The sequence below is a fragment of the Diabrotica virgifera genome, chromosome 6, assembly GCF_917563875.1.
Source record: "Diabrotica virgifera virgifera chromosome 6, PGI_DIABVI_V3a".
Lineage (NCBI taxonomy): Eukaryota > Metazoa > Arthropoda > Insecta > Coleoptera > Chrysomelidae > Diabrotica > Diabrotica virgifera.
Window position 1 is genome coordinate 222,262,457 of NC_065448.1, and position 23,499 is coordinate 222,285,955.

A 23,499-nucleotide genomic window follows, 5' to 3' on the forward strand; every position below is an offset into this window, starting at 1 on the left:
TTAGTAAAGTTTATGTGGACATATTATATACATAACGTTAGGTTTGTTTTTTATTCAGTTGTTTTTTTGTTTTTATACCGTTTTATTATTGGAAAAATAGTAAACTTTTCTTTAATAATAAGCAATAGGTTTTGTTTTGAAACAATTACAACAGGAAAACAAAAAAGTTTTTACTATCTTCTTCTTCTTCTTCTTCTTCTTCTTCTTCTTTTTCTCATATCCTTTTGGCCTCTCACGCTTCGTATTGGAATTAAATGCAATGATCTTTCCATTGCCTTTTCCTTCTTCTTTCCATTACTAATATTTGCCTTGTAATTATTTCTGGTTTCATTCTAATAATAGTATATTCGAACGATAAAAATTGCTTCTGTTTAATATCCTCAGTAATAGGTTTGTATTTGTTATTTGTCTGATATTTTCGTTTTTTACCCTGTCTCATTTTGTGTTTCGTCTCCCCCACATGCTTTACCTGTTTTGATTCTATTTATGGCTTTGTCCATTTCACCATTTCCTCTCTTGTTATCTGCGGTAAGATTTCCACTACTTGGTTTTCCTCTAAGTATTCTTCTGCCAGTTCGGCCCATAATATTTTTGTATATTTTTCTTACCAGGTTTTTATTTCTATTTCTTCGTTTTTAGTTGACTGTTTTTGTTTTTAATTGATCTTATTTTGTTTCTTTTCTTGCCTTTTAACCTCTTTATGTGAGTCCAAAATTGTTTGCTATAATTTATATCCTTCATTCAAGCTACCTCCAAATTTTTCCCAGCTTTTTCTTTTTGCAATTTTGACTACCCGTTTTACTGTTTCTCTTTGTAATATATTTTCTTCGTATCGCTTTCTACAGATTGTTTGATAAGTCTTCTGTAGTGGGTATTAAATTAAGCTAGAACTAACTTGCTTATATATTGTAATAATGATCAGATAGCAATAATCATAAGATTCCTACTGGAGTTTTACCAAATAAAGAAAACTTTCTGGTTTAATTGGCAATAACTTTTTTGTTTATAAACATTTTTTATCTACGAAAATCTCACTTTAAAGAAAGTACTTTCAAGAAAGTCATCTGTTGAACGTTTCCATCTACAATGCATAGATTTTTCAGAATATTGAAATGAATGAAAAAGGTCGCTTTTTTGCTTAAATATTATAGTATGTACAGCTGGTTCCAAAAAAAAATGATACGACTCTTAAAGCGTATTTTGTAGAAATATGAGCAGTGTGTTTTGAAGGATAAATACTTATTATTTACATACTGTCACTGCCACTGCCAAATCTTAAAATTTGTCAGGTAACTTATTCTGTTCAACCTCAAAAAATGGCTCCACATGTTAGCAAATGTACAAAAGACGTTTGTTTTATTCCTTAATAATAGTGAAAATAGTAACAACTATTTTATGTAAAAACTATCATTTAGTTGTACATTGTTTCACAATTTTTGCCCCAAATTTTAAACAACCGATTAGATTGAGATTGAATACTTTTCGAGTTATTTGCGAGTGAAAATGTTCATTTTTCAACAAAATAACCACGCTTTTAGACGGTTTTTTGCAAATAACTCAGAAAGTAAGATTTCATCGAAAAAACATCCTTAGCAAAAATATAGCTTCTAAAAAGTTGAAAAAAATGGTGTATGTATGAACTTTTTAGACCCAACAGAAGCAAAGTTGTAGCTAATGAAAAATGGGTTCATATCCGTCAAATTTCAAAGCGAATATTTCAACGTGAAATAATCAAAAATTGATGTACTCTTTAGGAAAACTCATTATAACTTTATTAAAGTGTTACAAAAAATATTTATTTTTGTTTTTTTTTTTAGTTTCTAGCATCAAATGTAAGACAGTTACGCTCATAATAAATTTGGTCACTTTTTTTTGGTAAAAAAAAACTCAAGAAATCACCCACTAATTAGCATCTTAGATCAAATTAATTGTTACCGCTTCACAAGTTACTTTACTTATGTATTAGCACTTTGAACCGATGAAACTTACAGATCATATAAACAATACATACACGAGTAAAGCAACTTGTGAAGTGGTAAATAACGATTAATTTCATCCGGCATGCTAATTATTGGGCGATTTTCACGATTTTTTTTACCAAATGGAAAAGGTACCAACTCTATTTTGAGCGTACCTTCCTTACTTTTAAGTCTAGAAACTTTTTTGAAAAGCAAGAATAAAGCTTTTTTAAATACTTTAAAAAAGTTAAAATGAGTTTTCCCTAAAAAGTGCTTCATTTTTTGGTTATTTCACGTTGAAATGCTCGATTTGGAATTTGGCGTAACTTTGCTTTTATTGGGTCTAGAGAGTTCATACATACACTATTTTTTCCATTTTTTAGAAGCTATATTTTTGCTAAGAATGTTTTTTTCGATAAAATGCTTACTTTTTGAGTTATTTGTAGAAAACCGTCTAAAAACGTGTTTCTTTTTGTTGAAAAATGAACATATTTACTCGCAAATAACTCGAAAAGTATTAACTTACTAAAAAAAATGTTATAGAATGAAAGTTGCTTAGAATTAGTCAGTTAACCTTAGAAGTACGAAGTCTGGGTCAAGCCTGACCCGAAATTCACTTATTTCTTGATGTTTAATGAAATATTATTTTTACAAAGTCGATTGATCGTAAGTTTTCCTTATTTGTTTCAATCTATCTATTCTTGTATTATGAGTAAACATGCAAATTACAGTTTTTGACCGGGTCAGTCCTGACCCGGTTTTCGGATTTCGAAGAATATTTTCAATATGTTTGTAGGTACAAAACGCGAGATAAATTAATTCCTATTCGAGAAATCGCTGATCTATTTGCCCAAAATTGTAGGGAATCATAATGAACCATCTGCTTTTGGTACTATCGACGAGCAACTTTTAAATTTTAGGGAACGTTGTCCATTTCTGATTTATAAAGCTAGTCAACCGAAAAAATACAGTATAAAGGCTTGGACCTTATGTGACGCTGCAAATTTTTAGTGCTGCAACTTTGAGCTGTATACTGGAAAAATTAGTGATAAATCTGAAAGTAACCAAGGCCCAAGAGTTGTCAAAACACTTAGAGAATATTGGCATAGGTCTGGTCAAAATATTACAACTGATAATTTTTTTACTGACATTCCTTTATCCGAAGAACTCTTATCCAAAAATTTAACTTTTTTGGGTACTATTAGAAAAATTTTGTTTGCCCAAGTCATTGCTTGAAATGACAGATCGTTCACTGTATTCTTCAAAATTTTTTGGTTCACTAGAAATATTCCTTTAGTTTCACATGTAACCAAGCCAAACAAATCTGTCGTATTATTATCGACCTTACACAATGAACATTATCATTACACAGTGAAGACCAAAATTTTAAACCAAAGATTATTTTGGATTACAACAAAACCAAAAGTGGAGTTGATATTTTAGATAAATTGATACGAGAATACACATGCAAAAGAGCAACAAGAAGATGGCTTTTACGTATTTTTTTAACTTATTTTTGGATATTGCATGTTACAATGCTTTCGTTTTATGGAATATGAAAAATTTTGAATGGAACCAAGTAAACATAAAACATCGCAGAAAACTATTTCTGGAGGGGCTTGGGAAACATTTAACCTCACCCATATAAAACGAAAAGCTGAAGCAATACAAGAAGAACCCATCGGGTACCATAAATCCGTAATCGTTGCAATAGAGATCACCGGTATTAGTGTAAAGAAGCAAACAGAAGTGCCGGAATCTGAAACAAAATTAGGTTGTTGTTATTCTTGTAGGGGTAGTGACAGTAAATATTCAAAGAGGTGTGACATTTGTAAAAGATCTGTGTTAATACTCATTAAAAACGTGGAAAAGTCCATATTGTCAAAATTAAATGCAACTACTGCCAAAAAGATGAGAATCTTAAAAAAATTAAACAAATAAAATAATTTAGGATTATAATTTTCATGACTATTTGTTTTTTGTTAAATTAAGCATACTCTTTAATAATACTGACTATTTAAAACACACTTATACATAAAATGAGAATGGGTCATGCTTGACCCATCATCGTAATCTTTTTTTTTTTTTTTAACTCCCAATATATTTACAATCTGTCACATATCATATATAATATTAAAGGACAATAAGTAAATGATCGGATATTTACATTGGACATGTAGGAAATATTTCCAGTGAATTATTTCCTTTACATAATTAACCTATTTATTTAAAACCATTATTTGTTTGTTATTCTGAGTACACTTAGTTAAACCTGCTTATCAGGTCCGTTGGTTTAAATTTTTTTAAGCGGCGCACTTCACCTATGGTTATGGTGTTAAATAGATCACTCGCGAGAGGGTTCACATGCGTATTCACTCTATCCCGATATTTTTCACTATGTCGTTTTATTTCACTTTTGATGGTGGGGACTTCTAAGTCTCTTTCTATTGCTGTATTTGGCACGTACCAGGGGGCATTGACTATTCTTAAAACCTTATTTTGGAACCTTTGAAGTATTTCTAAGTTTGAATGTGACGCTGTGCCTCATAGCTGGATTCCATATGTCCAGATTGGTTTTAGAATTGATGTATATACAAGTATTTTGTTTTGAATGGTCAGTTTAGATTTCCTGCCGATAATCCAGTATAGTTGCTGCAGTCTAAGTCCTAGTTGTTTTCGCTTGTTGAATATATGTGTCCGCCATGTGAGGCGTTTGTCTAGGTGCATGCCTAAGTATTTCACACTATCAGCTTGTGCTAATTGACTGTTCTTTAGTTTCACTGGTGGACACTGATCTCTTTTCATCGTGAAAGCAACGTGTATTGATTTGGATTCATTCGCTTTTATTTTCCACTTTTTTAGCCATACTCCTATTTTGTTCAAGTTTGTTTGTAGGTTTCTTGTAGCTCCTGCAGGATTGTGATGGGAGGCTAGTATTGCTGTATCATCAGCAAATGTTGATACTGTTGTTTGTTCTGTAGTGGGAATGTCTGCCGTGTACAATAAATATAATATTGGGCCCAAGATACTACCCTGTGGTACTCCAGATTATATGTGGTAGATGTTAGTATATTCAGACTGCTGTTTTACTAAGAAAAATCTGTTAGTTATGTATGATTTTAATAATGGATAGAAGTTGTGAGGTAAACCTTTTTTTTATTTTATACAATAGTCCAGGATGCCACACCTTATCAAAAGCTTGGCTAATATCTATGAATGCGGCTGAACAATACCTTTTCTTTTCTAAGTCATTGCTAATTTGTTTAACGACTCTGTGGAGTTGTTCTATTGTGCCATGTTTTGCTCTAAAGCCAAACTGATGATCTGGTATGAGCTTTTTTTCCGTTAATATTGGCTGCATTCGCTTGAGTAGAAGTTTCTCAAATATTTTTGATAAGATTGGCAAGAGACTGATGGGTCTTTACGAGCATATTTCATTAGGGTTTTTACCTGGTTTGGGAAGCATTATTATTTCTGCTACTTTCCACTGATTTGGAAAGTAGCTCAGCCTTAGCATTGCGTTAAAAATTTGTAGTAATGCTGTTATTCCTTTTCTAGTGAGTTTTTGCACTATAATGCCGGTTATTAGGTCATAGCCCGGTGCTTTTTTGGTTTAATTTGGTGTACAATTACATCTCGTATTTCCTTGTATTTAAAGTTGCTTATGGGCTGTTCCATTTGGAGAGGTGACTCTAGGTAGTTTTGTATGTCGTCCATGTCTTCTTGTGTACTCTCTACTTCATTTGGTTTAAACACATTTGATAGGTGAAATGCAAATGCATTGGCCTTTTCTTTGTCGTTTCTGGCCCATTTCCCCTGTTGATCTTTTATAGGGGGAATATGTTGTTGTGGCCTGTTCAATTTTCTTGTTGCTCTCCAGAGTGAGTAGTCTGTTGCTTCCGTTGGCGTTAGGTTTTCGAGGTATGCCTGAACCGAGTCATTTTTCATCGTTAACAGAAGTTTTTTTAGGTCCTTACTTGCTTTATTGAGGTTTTTCTTATTTGCTGCTGTCCTTGTTTGCTGCCATTTCTTGCGTAGTCTTCTCTTTTCAGCAATTTGGTCTTCTATTATGATTGGCTTTTCGTCGATTTTATCACTGACTTTTTGTATCGGAGTTGCGACCCAACCCGCAGTTTGAATGGAAGTTGTTAGTTTTTTTAATGCTACTTCTATGTCCTCGGTTGTTTTAAGAGGAATTTACTATAGGTTTTTTTTGGTCGCCCTACTATTCCCTCAAGCATGGTTAAGAGTATTGGTGAATGATCAGATGATAGGTCAAAGCTTGACTGTATTTTGAGTTGTTTAGTATTAATGCCTTTTGTTACGAAAAAATCTATGGCATCTGGTGTTTTCTGTGGATCACTGGGCCAGTATGTGGGTTCTCCGGTGGCGAAGTGCTTTAAGTTACTGTGATTTATAGTTTGAAGTAATTCTAAAATCGTAATCGTAATCTAAGTTAGTAAAATACTCTCCGTACTCCGAAGGTTAATCCATATCCGGACTTATTTTGAACGTATATTTTTTCACCCCTGAGAAGGCGTGAAACTAACCCCCAGGGCAAAAGCACACATCGGCACAAAAGCACACATGCGCCAAATTTCGTGTAAATCCAAGCGGTTTTTTTTAATTTACAAGTATTTTACCGTTAACTATTAATAAAAAAAAACATGTTAAAAGTTCGATACCCACGGGATGGTACGCCTCTTCTATTGACTTCCCCCAAATATTCCAGTTGAAAAATAAAAGGAAATAATTTTTCGTCAAAAAGGGCGTAGTTATATCTCTCTAAAGGGTAGTTTTTATCATCAATTCATAAAAAATATTACCTTAATCGATCAAAATCACTTCCCATTCGATATTTTTACATTAAGTAAAGGCCATTTTTTGTCACAGATGTCAGCGAAGATGCCGAAAAGTGCCTGTCTTACTGGAGGCAACAAAAAATGTGACATGATAGATATGACAACTCTATTTCGTTGTGGAATATACGAAATATATTCCATTTTCTACTACGTGGAGCTAAGGAGAAAGAAATACGTTGTGTTTTCCACGCTAAACCTATAGCAATCGATAAAGAAAATAAATGTGATTTTATATGTAGGTGTTAGATCTAAAATATATGACTATAATATTATGTGAAATATATAGGACACCTTATTTTATCGGGAAATAAACTGTTTTAATATCTTTATAAGGCACTGAAACGACTTCAAAATGATATTAAAGTACAGTTAAGGCAAGACGTATCATGTTAGCGGAATTAATAAGTTTCTTTACCAAGTCTAGTTTGTTTTCCCAACGTTATTTAAAGTACATATTGAAGAAACCACAATAGATTGCAATGCCTTACAATGAAATGAACAACAAATAAGTTCTGTACAGTTTTTTGTTTGTATATAATCACGTTTTATGGTAGAAAATGTAGAGGAACTGGTCCGAATATGGGCCCCCCATTTGTTTTTCTATTGAAACTTGCTTATTATATTTTTATAACAATGTCTAAATGTCATTTATACATAGTGTGACCAACTCCAATTCAGTCGAATCCGGGACAAGGCTGCAAAAATTCCTGAAATCCGGGACTTTTCAATGAAAATCGGGCCATTTTTTTTTAGAAGACGATAATTAAAATACAGAAACGAAAAAAGTCCACCGCCCACCGATATAAAATGGTGGTATTAGGTCCAAATCCACCGCTTTGGATGTGGTATTAGAAATTCTCTAGAAATTGTCGACTTTTTTTCGTCCCATACCAATTCAATTTGATGTGAATTAGAAGAATAACGTATTCAAAATTTCAAAATAGAATTTTACCAAAACGTTGAAAATTTCGGATGGCCCGGAAGCCTTGTCCGGGACGCCGGGACACGACTTCGTAATTCGGGCCATGTCCCGGTTTTTTCGGGCTAGTTGGTCACACTATTTATACATGCTATAAGACCTTGGAACAACAACTGCTAACTATGTATTTTTTATAATAAAGTTTATTAATTTTACGGATAATAATATGACATGGGGCATATTTTTCTAACCAGGCCAGGCCAGGCTGTCTGAAATATGGGCCCCACTCAAAAACTAACAAAATTTTCTTTGACATTAAAAATACGAAATAACCTAGCCAACAATTTATGCTTAAAAAACAATAAACATATCTGTGAAAAAATAAAATAAAATTATCTGCAAAAATCGCAAACGTAAGAGTCTTTTTCAGCTCCGGAACACTGTTCATGTGCCCAGAGATTGCACATTAAACATTGAACTCACGTTTCTCCTCTAGTGTCATCAGAAAACTGTTGTTATAGACATGTGGCGTCATTGCTTTCAGGAGAATACTGTCCTATCTGTTCTACGTCAAGTTCTTCGCCAGCGGGCAAAAATTCCTCTTCCTCTTCTTCATCCGAACTGAATTTGGTTTTGATTTTTCTCTTGGGATTCTTTACATTTTCTTTCGGCTTTAGCGCAGAAACTATTCGCTTCCCCTTTCCATCCTTGGTCTTTACATTTTCTTTTGCTTCATCTGAAAATACCGTTCTCTTCCCCTTTCCCTCTTTTGATTTTCTTATATTCTCAATTGATATTTCAAGGTCTGATTTATACGGAGATGAAGTTATAACTTGAGACCGAGAAGTGAAGACACTCGCTTCGTAACTGATGGGACAGGTGAAAGAACGAATGGACTCATTAATGTTTTTGAACAGTGTTCTGGTACGGTGGCTGCGTTCGTTTTGTTCCTTTTTGGTGGATCTGGGTCTTTAGAACAGCTTGGTTCTTGATCTTCTGAATGAACTGTTATATTTTCAATTGTTTCTCCAAGTTCCCTTGTCAATCCTTCCAAATTAATTTCGGATGAGTTACAGGTGTTCTCAGATTCAAGTTTCTCGGCAATAAAATCAGCATCAGAAAAAATGGTTTTATTTATTGGCCAGATTCCTGTTACTTTGAACCCATTCTTAGCAATATCTGCCGTTTGGCATTTCAGAAATGCTTTTCCCAATAGTTCTGCTAAATTAAATTGTGTTAGGGCTCTGTTATTAATTCGTATCCAGGTTCTAATCTCTTCACTATAATAAGCTTTTAGTGGTACCATGAACGTTTTGTCTAGGGGCTGGAGTTTATGTGTCGAATGAGGAGGAAGTGATATGATGCAGACATTATTTTCCCTTGCCAAATTTATTACATCTAAATTTCTTGTGTGGCTGTAATGTCCATCTACTATAAGCAACACAGGTGACTCCTCAGTAGGCTTTACGAACTGGATAACATGATTGAACAATTCAGTGAATAAATTTTGCTGGATCCAGCCACCTGGATGTACTGCATAGATACTCCCTGCTGGTGCTCCGCGCATAAGCTGATCATTTCTATTTTTTCTTGGAACAACAGATGAGACTTCTGGAGACTAACAATGGAGGAACAAATTGCCCTCCTGCGCTCATTGCTGCAACCATAGTCACTAGCGAACCTCTCTCAGTAGATGTAATGGCGGCAATCTGACGCTTCCCTTTTCGTCCAATGATTTTAGCAATTCTCGATGGTACAATGGAAATACCACTTTCGTCGACGTTGTATATTTGATGTGGACATATTGATGTTTTTCATATTGTGCCTCAAGGTTATCGAAAAATATTCTGATATTTTCCTTGTTGAACTCAAAAACCATCTAACCAGGTACGACCCGCAGTACCATTTTTAAAAAGATTTTTGATTCTATTTTTAACAGCCAGTGTGTATACCATTCTACACAGATCTCTTCTGGTTAAACCACAAAACTGAGACTCAATTTTGAGAATATACTCAACCAATTCGTCTTCTATATCATCGTGGATGTCCAATGAGATCATAGATATGATGGAGGAGGGGCGAAAGTTCAAAGATGAGGACACGACATTATACAAAAGGATATACAAAGAGATTAACCTTTAACTTCTCGCGCATCAAGTTATAACATAATTACATGCGTGGCGTACTTTATACGCCACAAGAAAATACACTTAAAAACAGCGGATTTTTTTATTTTTTTTTTGAAAAAATACACTTAGTTGTTTGTTATAAACCTTATTCGGCATCAGCGAATACTTGGAGTTCCTTCTCAGTAAGCCAATTGGGATTTATAACTGGAATCTGATTCCATGATAAATAAAATTACTAATAAAAAAATTTTTGAAATGTGATTTTTTACACGAGAAAAAGTATTGTTTATAAAGAAAAATATATTTTGTGCCATAATGACTAAAAAAGAATTGAAAGATGTACTTATATTACTACTTATATTACTATAATCGTCGCGTATATTGTCCACCGGAAACAACAAATAATAAACTGTAAATTACGATGTTCCGAGAGCGCCCATTATAACGAAACTAAAACAAAATGTAAAGCACATTTCAGTGATAGGTTAGATAGATAAACAAGGTCAAAAATTAAATTTTTAAATATGTTTGCAGTGGATTTCTTATATCTGGCGTACAAAATACGCTAGCGCGTGTAGTTAAAGGTTAAAAAAGTAATCAGAATAGCTATGGATACAGGCATAACGAAGATACATGGATGTGCGCGGTGGAGGTCGCGGTCGCGGTCTAGGCTTACATCTGGATAGTATATTTTTTATGCTAATATCCGGCGAATGTCACGTGCTTTGAAAACCACCAATAAACTTATAATTTACCACGCGATCAACAGCTCGATCGCGATGTAAAACAAACTATTTTGTTCTGGCATCGACATCGCTGTATACCGCGATGATAGGTCGCGAGGGTGAATAGATGAAACACCCTTGGTATATGCGATCTCATAAGAAAATGAATGTTTGCTTTGATATCGATGTTGCTACCGCAACATAATGTGCGGAAATACAGCTATTGTAACATAAACACAATTCATTAAATATACTCAAAAAAGTTAAAGAAGCTGCAGTGCAGGCTTACACAAGCCTAGACAAGTTGTGTGGAATTCTTAAGTGTGGAAGAGAGACTAGAGACTTAAAAAATATGTGGAAATAACTTTCGCATCTGAAAGATAGAATACCATTGAATACACGGAATGCCAAAGTTACGTCAGCTACTGACGAAAGCCGAAATTTGCGCCAGGAATGATAAAGTACCTATCCAGGAGAAAAGGGAAATAAATGGCTGTGCATAATTTGCAGAGAAGCTTGGAAGAATCAAAAGATGTCTGAGAGGATTGGGAAAAACAATTTAATCGTACCAATACGATGCCCAAAACGGATGCAAAAAGGAAACGAAACCCAATGTGAAAACTACAAAACAATATGCCTGGATCCCCTATATTGGTATTAAGCTCTCTTTAAAACAAGTCAAATAAAACAAAATACCATACATACATTTAATATTCTGAATCATTAATACCTACAAATTTAAATAAAAGTGTACATCTATATTGTGTCCAGTAAAATAGCAGTTATGTCTCTCCCTGTCAATTCCAAACTGCTTCTTTTGCTACTGCCATCTTCATTATATATTTGACAACCTTTGATGGACTCGAATTCTTTACGGAGTCCAATGATCTATCATGTGCCACAGATAAACACCACAAGAAAAAGAATTATACAGCCACACAAAATCGAACAAAAACATCGTCCTTCCAGGTTCTGATACTTTATAATGAATCAAGAAACTAAAAAAATTGTATATCGAAGTATATAAAAAGTATTTATTTCCTTAACTAAGCCTTTTCGACAAAATTGTCATCACCCGAGTTAATGGTCAATAGAAAAAAGATCAGTCTTTCAACTGCTTTATAATGGTTTTTGAAATTTTACACAAAGCGTAAAATATTGTTTTATTTTTCCAATGTTTCAACATTAAATCAAGGTTGTTTTATTGTTTCAGCTACCAGAGGGAGTGCAGTTGACGTTAAGTGAGCTGCGCGAAATGGCGTGTCAGCAACAAGCGCAGATTGAATCGCAGCACCAATTGCTGGCTGCCAAAGAACAACGGCTGAGGTACCTGAAAGAGCAGGAGGCGCGGCAACAGCGCGTCCATGCTGAAAGCGAACGCTTGCGCAGACTGAGGGATCGGGTCGACGCGCAAGAACTCAAGCTGCGCAAGCTCCGGGCGCTTAGGGGACAAGTCGACCAACACAAGCAGAACAACATTTCTCTCAGTAAGTACAATAAGAATTTTTAAAAATGCTTTACTTATTATTCAAAACACCATTACAGCTGACATTGTTCTAACTTAATTGATGATTTGTAAAATTAATTCGATACTCAGATTTCTTTATATTCAATTTCTCGGCTATTTTTTGTTTAATTATTGGAAGGTAGTTCTTGAGGTGTGGTAGTTGACAATTGGTATGGAGTTGTGTCCCATATCGCTTTCTGTATCTTCTTCCTTCTTGTATGTAGGCTTTAAAGCCTGTGTGTTTTTAATAGTAGCCTCCTAAATTGTTTAAATTATCGCACCATCTTTTTCTTGGTCTGCCAATACTTCTTCGTCCATTTGGTTACTTATCTCGTGCTATTCGTACTATCCTGTCCTCTGCCATTCTAGTAATAACGTGTTCGTTCCACTCCTGTTTCTGTTTTGTCACCCATCCATTTATATCTTCTACATTGCATGATCTTATGTTTTCGCTTCTCTTTCTATCCAACAGACTTTTCCCTGATATTCGTCGAAGTATTTTCATGCATGCAGCTAAACTCTGGAAATCGCCTGTACTATACAGGGAAAATAGACGAAACATATGGTGGAGTAGGATTTCTTATCAAAAAGTATCTCACACCCTACATTTCCACATATAAAAGCGTTTCTTATAGAGTAGCTTATATTATAGTAGACCTAGATAATAAAACTAAGATAAAGGTAATACAAGTGTATGCTCCCACAACATCACATCAGGAAGAGGAAGTTGAAATGTTCTACGAAGATCTGATAACAGCATTAGATGAAAATGATACTATAATTATGGGAGATTTCAACGCAAAATTAGGTAAAAAAGAAGAAAATACTGAAACTAAAATAGGGATGCATGGTTATGGCACACGAAATGCAAGAGGAGAAAAATTATATAACTTCTTAAAACAACAAAATTTATATGGCATGAACACATATTTCAAAAAACAAGCAAACCGAAAATGGACGTGGATATCTCCCGATAAAAAGACGAAAAACGAGATCGATTACTTCTTATATGTGGGAACAAAGGCATTTTTGAAGACATAACTGCTCCCAATCAATTAACAACTGGCAGCGATCATCGTATTTTAAGAGCAAGGATTGTTTTTAAACAGACCAAAACCCGTAGAAACAGGCCACATAATTATAATCAGATAGATCAAACTAAAATCCGACAGAAGGGAGATGAGTACAGAGCAGTGGCGGCTTTTCTTTATGTGCTGCTGAGCTGCAGAACTACCAAACAACCATAGCAAATCTTAATTATTAAAGAATAATTAATATAGTTTTATTTCAAATCTGCCATATTATCATATTAAACATCAACTGTTAATAATAATTCACCAACAACGATGATTAATATTATTTTTTTTACGTATTTACTCCTCTAGTGAAACCGTATAATTTTTTTACGTATTTGGTGCTCCAGTGAAGCAATCTTTTTACGTATTTGCTGCTCCAGTGAAGCCGCGTCGATAACAACCGAAACACTGGCAGCGGTAAAATGCATTTATTAGGCAAACGGCGATCTTAGCCGATGTGCTTCGGCAATCGGCTGATTAACGGCCTCGGAAATGTGTTTGCGAGCTGCAATTCACGACAGTTATTCGTGACCGTTGCATCTGTGCCGTGTTTAGAAATTCCACAGCACAGCAGAAGCTGAACGTAGTTTTTCAACTTTAAAACGGATCAAAACATTTTTAAGAAATTCAATGCGCGAAGACAGATTAACAGCCCTTTCCACACTCTCGATAGAAAAAAAGTTCATCGCTTCAATACCGAACTTTAACGATAAAGTAATCGAAAAGTTTGCGACAAAAAAGGACCGGCGTATTAATTTCCAATTTAGAAAAATGCAATAAATGTAAGTTAATCAGATTTTTATAGCATGTCGTTATTAGTTACTATTAATTAGTATTAAAGCTAATTTTATTGTTTTTGTTTTCGTATGTTATTCTATTTCTATTATTTTATATTGGCCGTGGTTCATGCAGCACACCCTATAGCAGATGTCACGAGCCGCCACTGGTACAGAGAAGTCTTAAGAGAAGAATTTGTAGGATATTATCAACAAGAAAATACCGACATGAACACAATTAATAGAGAAATGCAACGAAAGCTCTTGAAAGCAGGTCTGACTGTGGCAAAGAAAACGAAAAGTAAAGAAGACAAAATAAGCGTTGTAACAAAACGGTGATAAAAATTATTATCACGGTGAATGACAGGACGTGAAATGCAATTTTAGATTTCCCTTGTCGAGTATTTCACCAATCTGTTCTGTTTTATTTTTCCAATTTAAAAAAGCAGAGGATAAATAATTCGAATTTCAGTTCCAGCATATTTTGTGTTTCAAAGATATTTAGTTGGTTCCATATTTTATCCCAATCCTGTATAAGGAATTAACTATTGAAAATGACAAATTATCTAAACCTCATCCCGTAAAAAATCTAACATTAGCAATAAATAACGTAATTACCACGTCAACCTTCTCTTACGATTTATTCGTGTTTTCCAAGTAAACAATAAAAGCTGGAAGGATGCCTCTAGAAATAAATAAGATCAACTACCATTGTAACCGTACTTTTTAAGCTCCTTCTTCTGTCATCCCTAAACCATAAAATACATAATGAAAAGTCTCAGTATTGGATTTTATATACCCAAAGAGGATCTTCTTTATAACGTATATATAAAATTTATGAGCTTAAAATAAATGTTATATATGTGAAGTTCTCGTATATTATATATATACAACGGAAATGTGTGTTTTACGTTTCCATTTAAACCTAAAAAAGGAATAGTAATGTAATAAAGATGCAAATAGAGGACGATAAATAGGAAATTAGTGAAATAAATTCAGTTTGAGTACGTTGTTTGTCAGCATTTCAATGGGTTCAGAAAACCTCTGAATACAAGTTAGACAATTTAGTTGGACGATTTTTACTAAAACAAATTATATTCACCTTAATAATACCATCGATCTTTATCTTCGTTGAATAATGTATAGAAGATGACGAATTTCATTACTGAACCCCCTCCCTGAATTTGCTAATGGTTACAGATTAAAATCAAATGTGACGCCGCATTTAGATCTGAGCAAAGTTTTAAAATCTATGTCCTATGAACCTATGAACCTCGATAAGTCGGCCTCCAAAAACCGGGAAGTCCATCTAACCCGGACCGATTTTTATCAAGCATTTCAACAATAAAAATGTATGTAATATAATATTTGAGAGATAATGGGTATTTGTGTATTTGTAAATAAATTTGTGTATGTGTAAAAATGACTCATGGCACACGACGGGTGCCATGAGTTGATGACAATGAAATGACTTCATTGTTCGGGTTATCGGAAACAACAGGCACCTGTAGTTTCAAACTGTCTTAGCATTGTTTAAAAAAGACTAAAAGACTAATAAAAAATTCTTTTTTAAACAATGGTCTTAGTTCTGCACTGATATTAAATAACATAAAATCGTTGCGATTGAGACCGTATTGTATGTATGTAGTAGAGTCGTATTGTTCGCTTCCGTTCTGTAATCGTTCGTAAATCTATTTAGATTTTGTGTTTGCGTGTTTTTTTGTCTACGTAATGGCAACAAAACGTGAAAATGTTGTTGTGACAATGGAAAAGAAACTAGAAGCATTAGGTAGAATTGATAAAGGCGAATCTTTAAAAATAATTGCAACATCATATGGTGTCGGTACATGTACAGCAGCGGTGCTCAAAGCGTCGATCGCGATCGACCGGTCGATCGCCAAAGTTTTTGAAGTCGATCGCGATTCGCGGAAAAGATAAATACAAATAGAAAAGACGGGGACTGCGCTGACTCACCACACGTGTATGAGCGAAATATGCGATCTGCTATCTGCTCACCCAAAAGTTGCGATAATGCCGATTCGGCATATAAGCATTCACAGATAACTTAAACTGGTAGTATGCTGTATCGGCATTGTATTGCTGTTAGTTAATCATTAATCATTCATTACCAAAGTATTTAAGATACCAGTCAAACATTTTATTATACGTTAATATTTAAGACTCGATATGAGTGCTGCGAAAAAAAGTAAAACATATCATTTTAATAATGCCTGTGAAGAAGAATTCCTGTTTACTATGGTGAAAGATAAGTAGTGTGTTTGTCTTGTTTGTCGGTCTTTCGTTGCTCTTCCCAAACGCGGAAATTTAGAACGGCATTATAAAACTGCACAAAAACTATGAAAATGATTTTCCGTAAAATAGTTTGTTTAGAAAACGGAAAGTGCAAGACTTGAAAAATAGTTTGAAGACGGAACAGTCAATGTTTACTAGGCCTGTTAAACAATCAGTAGCTGCAACGATTGCGTCGTTTAAAATTTCTTATATACTGGCACAACATAAAAAACCGTTTGAAGATGGAGAGGTAGTGAAAGAAGCATTCATTGAAGCAGCGAGTGTATTATTTGAGGACTTCAAAAATAAAACAGATATTATGTCTGCTATTAAAAAACTCGGGTTGTCAAGTCCAACGTTCACCAGACGTATCGAAATCATGGGCAACGATTTGGAAAGTACAGTAGACGATACAGTACTCCTAGCTTCTAGTCAAGAAGATCTGCAAACACTACTTCATAGTGTCGTTGAGAGTTGTAGAGAGGCAGGTCTGGATCTGAACATACGGAAAACCAAAATACTCGTAATAAGTAAACAGCAGCATATAAAACCGTATATAAATGTAAATAATACCAAACTTGAGCAAGTTGATAAAATCGTTTACCTCGGACAGCAACTAAATTGTAACGCAGAAAGTCACGGCGAAATTAGATCTAGGATGGAGCAGGCTAGAGCCGCTTTTAGAAGGATGTCCAAGGTGTTATGTAACAGAGACCTAAAATTGGCATTGAGGATCTGCCTACTTCGCTGCTACGTGTTATCAGTCTTAATTTGTAGTGTCGAGTCTTGGACTGTGAATAAAATCGATCTAAATCGCCTTGAGGCTTTCGAAATGTGGTGCTATAGAAGAATTTAAAAGTTTCCTGGGTGGAGAAGATTCGAAACTCCACAATACTAGAACGTCTCAGCAAGACTACTGAGATCATAAATAGCATCAAGCAGAGAAAGCTGGAGTACTTCGAACATGTAATGAGAGGTCCCAAATATAGGTTGCTACAAAATATTATGCAAGGAAAAATAGCAGGCCAACGCGGTCCAGGACGAAGAAGAACCTCATGGTTGAAGAACTTGAGATTGGTATGGTGTTGATACAAGCATGGTAACCAACGTTCTGAAAGGACATTGTACATGAAGAAGAAGAAAATTTGGAAAGCCAAGTGAAAATTGATATTATGAAGTGTGTATACTTTTCTTTGCAATTTGACGAGTCGACCGATATGACTGATACTGCCCAGTTGTATATTTCCATTTGGATGGTATTTTCTGATATGTCGTGTAAAGAAGATGTTAACAATGCGGCCTCTGAAAGTAAAAACTCGCGGAGAAGATATTTACAACGTTTTTATAAATTTTGTGAAACAATACGAGCTACCGATTTACAAACTAGTGTGTATTGCAACAGATGGTGCACCATCCATGACTGGCGTTAACAATGGATTTGTTGCATTATGTCGAGTTAACGATGACGTTTCATCTTTTTTTTCATTTCATTGCATCATTCGCCAGCAAGTTTTGTGTTCCAAAATTTTAAATATGGACGACATTATGAAGATGACAACAAAAATTGTGAATTCAATAAGGGCGCGAAGCTTGCAACGACGTCTTTTTAAAGCAATATGAAAATCATTTCCGTCCAAAATGAGGTACTGAAAATAATTTCGGATATACACCTTAAATCCAGAGCGACTGATACGAAATTTTGGTCTTTCATATCGTCTGAGAAATATCCATCTTTGAAGCAAGTAGTTCTGCAGCTCACAGCATTCTTTGGATCAACGTACTTGTGTGAGTCTGCATTTTCCCAAATGAAGATAGCGAAATCAAAGTATCGTAATCGGCTAACTGACGAACATCTCTTATCATGCTTGCGTTTGGCCCTCGGTAATTACGTACCATCATATGAAAAACTTATGGATGATAGGCAGTGCTATGCATCAACATCACATCCAAATAAAATTAAGATAAAAAACATGACTTTAATTTCAACTCTCTATATGTAGTAACACCTTTTTATCAAATAGAAATGTGCAATAAAGTTTTTTTATTTTCATAGTTGTTTTTTTTTTACCAGCAGTCGATCGCTGGCCGCTTGTAGTTTATGTGGTAGATCCCACGAAGTACAAGTCTGAGCACCACTGATGTACAGTATCGGATTGGAAGAAAAATAGAGCTAAAATCGAAAAATTTTGTTTCAACATGGTAACAAAAGACAGTTTGGACAATCGGTGCAAAGCTAATAAAGCTAAAAATGAGACTCTCGACGACGCTTTGTATGTGTGGTTTAGTGCGGAACGCGAACGTGGTTTACCAGTGTCTGGACCAATTATTCAAGAATCAGCACTCAAGCTGAATAAAATGTTGCCTGATTGTGAACCAAATTTCACTGTGAGTCAAGCAGGCTGTGTACTGTGCATATAAATTTCATGGTATTTCAATTATAACGGAGTTTATCCTGTAAATCCTGCGGATAATCCGCAGCACGGATAATCCGCACCCGGATAATCGGGGTTCTACTGTATATTCAAATTCTTGCCAAAAACTAACAATTCTGGATTATACTTATGCATGGCTTGTGGTGTTGGTTCGATGGTAACTTGTTGATGTTGAATGGTACTGCTGTTTCTGCAACTGGCTCTGTGGTTCTAAATGCATTCCACCAGGCCTACGGATGATCGTCTTGGTGATGTGGTTGTAGTCCAAATAACATGGTTCTTGTTGTTGTATCGCCGGCGATTTGAGGATGCTTGAAGCTCCCGGAGGGAGAAAAGTGGTTTTATTCCCAAAAACTAGAATACAAAACGTGTGTATAAGTTTTGACATCAAGAAGAAAAGGTACCCTTGCCAAAAAGTATTCAAAAAGTAGCAGATGGCAAGGGGTAAATTAAATGGAATTAAGATGGGGAGAATAGTTAAATTATCTGATTACTAAAAGCATATCAATAGATGAAATGAAATATTCAAAATTAAGATATCAAGACACGTGGAGAGTCGAGGTTAGGTATAGGAAAAAAAATGACTATAAAAAATAATTATAAAAAGCTAGATATGCATGTAGGAATGTAATTATTTAGTGTGACCAACTCCAATTCAGTCGAATCCGGGACAAGGCTGAAAAAAATACCTGAAATCCGGGACTTTTCAATGAAAATTGAAAATCGGGCCATTTTTTTTTTCAGAAAATGATAATCAAAATACAGAAATAAAAAAGTCCACCGTTTCAGTTTTCATAGAACTATAATACCACGATATAAATGCATGCGTTTTGGATGTGATATTAGTATTACACTCTAGAAATTGTCCATTTTTTTTCGTCTGATCAATTCAATTTGATGTGAATTGTTAGAAGAATAACGTATTCAAAATTTCAAAATAGAATTTTACCAAAACGTTGAAAATTCGGATGGCCCGGAAGCCTTGTCCGGGACTCCGGGACACGACTTCGTAATTCGGGCCATGTCCCGGATTTTTCGGGCTAGTTGGTCACACTAAATTATTAGAAAAAAAATAATGAATTTTCTTACCCCAAGAGAGTAAGTGTTGATGGATTAAAATGAAGCTGGTATTCAAATTTCATGCCTTTAAATAAATAAATTCTTCCCTTCCATTTTCAGTTTGTGTCAGGGAGTAGGGATGAAGTGTCACTGTCATATCAGCGAAATACACAACACATATTTCAACAGAACTGAAATTTGAAACACAGAACATGAAATTTGAAATAACGACTATGGAACACAAGATTGAAAAGAGAGTTGCCTATGGAACGGGCGCCAAACAAGGTTTTAACGAAAAAGCAAGTTAAAACGAATATCAAATCTTTCCATTTCCGTCTGTCCTTGGCTGCGTTTTTCCATTTAGTTCCTGCAGCTTTTACAGTATCGTCCTTCCATCGCATCTAAGGTCTTCTTCCTGTCCACGGTCTCCAGTTTTGTATTTCAGCATTCCATCTTTTATCTTCCTGTCTCGCATTGTGGCCCGCAAATCTTCATTTTAACCCTGTTATATGTTCAGTTACATTTTTTACTGAAAAAAAAAGAATGTGTGTGTACTTTGTACGCACGTAAGAAGATATTCTTCTATTATATAATAGGTAATTTAAACGAAGTAAATATACTTAAAAGGTTATTTGTACTTATTTTATTTAAAAATCAAACTAACTTTCTTATCTACCACTTTCAAAAAAGAAGAATATCTTCAAAAATTATATAATAATATACTTACAATCATAAAATCTATAAAAAAAAATAAAAAAATAATAACTTGCTTGGGGCTCGAACCCACTTCACGTCTACCGCGCCGTACGAAAGCTGACGGGATTTCAAACTAGACCACATTCGCGTGTACGTCATGTGGGAATATACACAAACTAAACGTTTACACCATAAATTTATATGAATTTAATAAATCATTAGTTGGATTTTTGTCGAAATAAAATACAACAAAATATAGTGTACGAAAACAATATATGAGATGAAGATTTGTAGAAAGTTTGTTCGTAATCAGATTATGTAAATTAAAGCATTGCCTACTAATAGGTAACTACATTATTTTGTTTACATTTTCCAAATAGATAGGTATTGAAACTATTAGGTATTTCCAACTGAAACATTTAGAATTACGTACCTGCGGCTTTTCAAAACTATTTAAAAAGTCACTATAATTATAATTTGATTTTATTTCTGTCCACACATCAATAAAAACTAATATTATACAATATTTTTGTTTACCGATAATCTCCATATTGAACAATTATTGACAGATCATTTCAAAATTTCAACACCCAATCAGAGCCCGTATAACCACTAATACCATACTGTCGGTGTGCGCATGCGCGGGGATCAATCAAATTTTACCCTCAGCGATTCGCCGCTAAAGAAGAATATCTTCAAAAAAAATGAAATATTAAAGGAAATAAAATAGAATAATTATTTAAAAATAAAATATCAAAGATATGTGACGTTTGTAACGTTACAATTTTATAATTCTCTGAGAGAAATAGTGATATTTTTACTTCTTTTTAAAAATTTCAGAATTATTACATCCCCTAAACTAGTATAAAAATCAATTCCATTCGTAGACTACTGAAATAACTATTCACAAGTTCGGTGTATGTAGAAGTCGGTTGCTAAGAAAATTATTGATAAAACGACTCGCGGCTTATTCAGCTACCATGCACTAAACCATTTTATCTTTATGGAACATTCTTCAAGGATTTCCTGTGTTTTTTGGCTTTGCTATGGGCGTTGTAGCATAAAAACGTTTTCCGATTTACCAGTTTCCGATGCGCTCATTCATTTATCTTTATATATGTGATTTAGCCCAATCGATGAGGCGAGGCGATAAAAGAAAATGAGTTACAATACAAAAAGCAGTCATAATAAAATAGAAATATAGTTAGTATTATAGCACTAGAAGATCGAGTTCATTCTTCATTACGTTTCTGAAACAGTTTTTGCGGCATTGTGTTTATATCGTCGCCTTAGTACTATAACTTGATAACTCCAAAATTGACGTTTTTGAGATAACTAGTTCACAAGATGTATTTCATTTGCCTCCATATTGTGTAAAAACTTGATAGCTCACTTCAAACGGGTTAAGTATTTATTTATGATTGACGAAAGTTGATAAAACTCAAATGCCACTAATATTCAGTGCTAAAACTTGACAAGATAAGTTATCAAGCTATTATTTAATCGAAATAATCGTGAATACGACATACACTGAATGCTATAACTAGATAACTCGAGTTATCTAGTTTTAGCACGTGTTTCTCTGAAACCATTGAAGTTACCACATAATTGCTATCTGTTTATTCGGTTCATTTTAATGCAAGAATTCGAGAATTGTTAGCAGATCTGGCAACCCCCATGGCAGAGGGCTAATTTTCAACAAAATAATGTTTAAAATATTAGTTGTGTTAAAAAGTTCACTTATATGCGACTTAGCACAACATGCGACATTACCAAATGTTAACATTATGGTAGTGCTAAAAGTTGATAACTTTAATTTTTCATGTTTTTTTCCATATTGGAAAACAAATTTACACCATATTCCTAAATAGATCAGTTGCCAAAAAGTTAAGGAACAGTATTTTAGAGCCGCAGAGTGAATTCCGTATTTACCAACATCATGGTAGCAGCACAAATATCTTTAAAATCTTTAAACTCGTTTATCTCAAAACTACTAATTTCGAGTTATCAAGTTATAGTATTAAGGCGACGATATGGTATTGACCACAGTTGATTGCAATAACAATACTTGAATCGGTCATTTCGAAAACAACATATTTGGGGGAAAATGACTTTTCGACGCCATAATGATTTCAAGATTGAGATCAATCATTTCGCGTGAAAACCACGTAAGTTACTGTTTAAAATACTGTATGGCAGGTCGGTATATTTTTCGGTCATTTCGAAAATAACATATTATGTCCTTATCCATATCAACGTTTATGAGTTATGAGTTTAAAACATATGAAATATTGTTTAGTTTTTTGCCAATGTAAAATATTCACATAATATAATATATAATATGTTTCTGTGTATTTTGACTGTTTTTTTGCTGAAAATAAAGAAAGTTTTAGTGACATTAAAAATTATGGTTCATTTCTAGAACAACATATGTCCACAGAATTAAAAACTTAATATCAAAAAAACTAAGTAACATTTTAGTTTTATTGTACATACATAATATATCTGTTTATATGCATTTTGACTGTTTTTTGCTGAAGTTGTAGTACAAACATTAAAATTTATCATTCATTTCAAAAACAACATAAGTCCACAAAATTAAAAGCTCCATCAAATTTATTTATTTTATTTATTTAATATCAAAAAAACTAAGTAACTTTAGTCTTTTTTTGTCTTTACGAAACATGTATTTATAACCCATAATACTTAACCCATAACCCAAATATCCAACTATTAATGGAAATATTTTTACGTTTCCTGAAAAATTTATATATTGTAACATGTGTTGTTTTAGAAATGACCGATTCAACTATCAAAAAAGATTCATATTATAGAAATAGTCCTATCGCCAGTGGGGGTACAACGGCCTCCTTAATTCAGATGGACTTACCCAAGTTTTTTTATGTATTTTGACCCGTAGAACACGAATTTTTTGGGTAACAGTCGATCCGGATGTCGATAAGATTGTTATAAACAAAGAACTTGAGGAATCACATAACAGCGATTTTTCGCAAAACAAAACTTTTTTGTATTTTTTGGGCCATTTTAAGCAAAAAATGTTTTTACAA

At 34.1% G+C, this 23,499-nt stretch overlaps 1 protein-coding gene across 3 annotated transcripts in view; it reads left to right on the forward strand.

Moving 5' to 3' along the window:
• The window catches only part of LOC126886732 (apoptosis-stimulating of p53 protein 2), a 953,306-nt gene that overhangs the window by 542,611 nt on the left and 387,196 nt on the right, over positions 1-23,499 (forward strand). For all 3 annotated transcript variants that reach the window (XM_050653743.1, XM_050653745.1, XM_050653744.1), the window contains one exon: positions 11,807-12,080. In XM_050653743.1, coding sequence (XP_050509700.1) covers positions 11,807-12,080 — 274 coding nt within the window. The remainder of the gene's footprint in view (positions 1-11,806; positions 12,081-23,499) is intronic.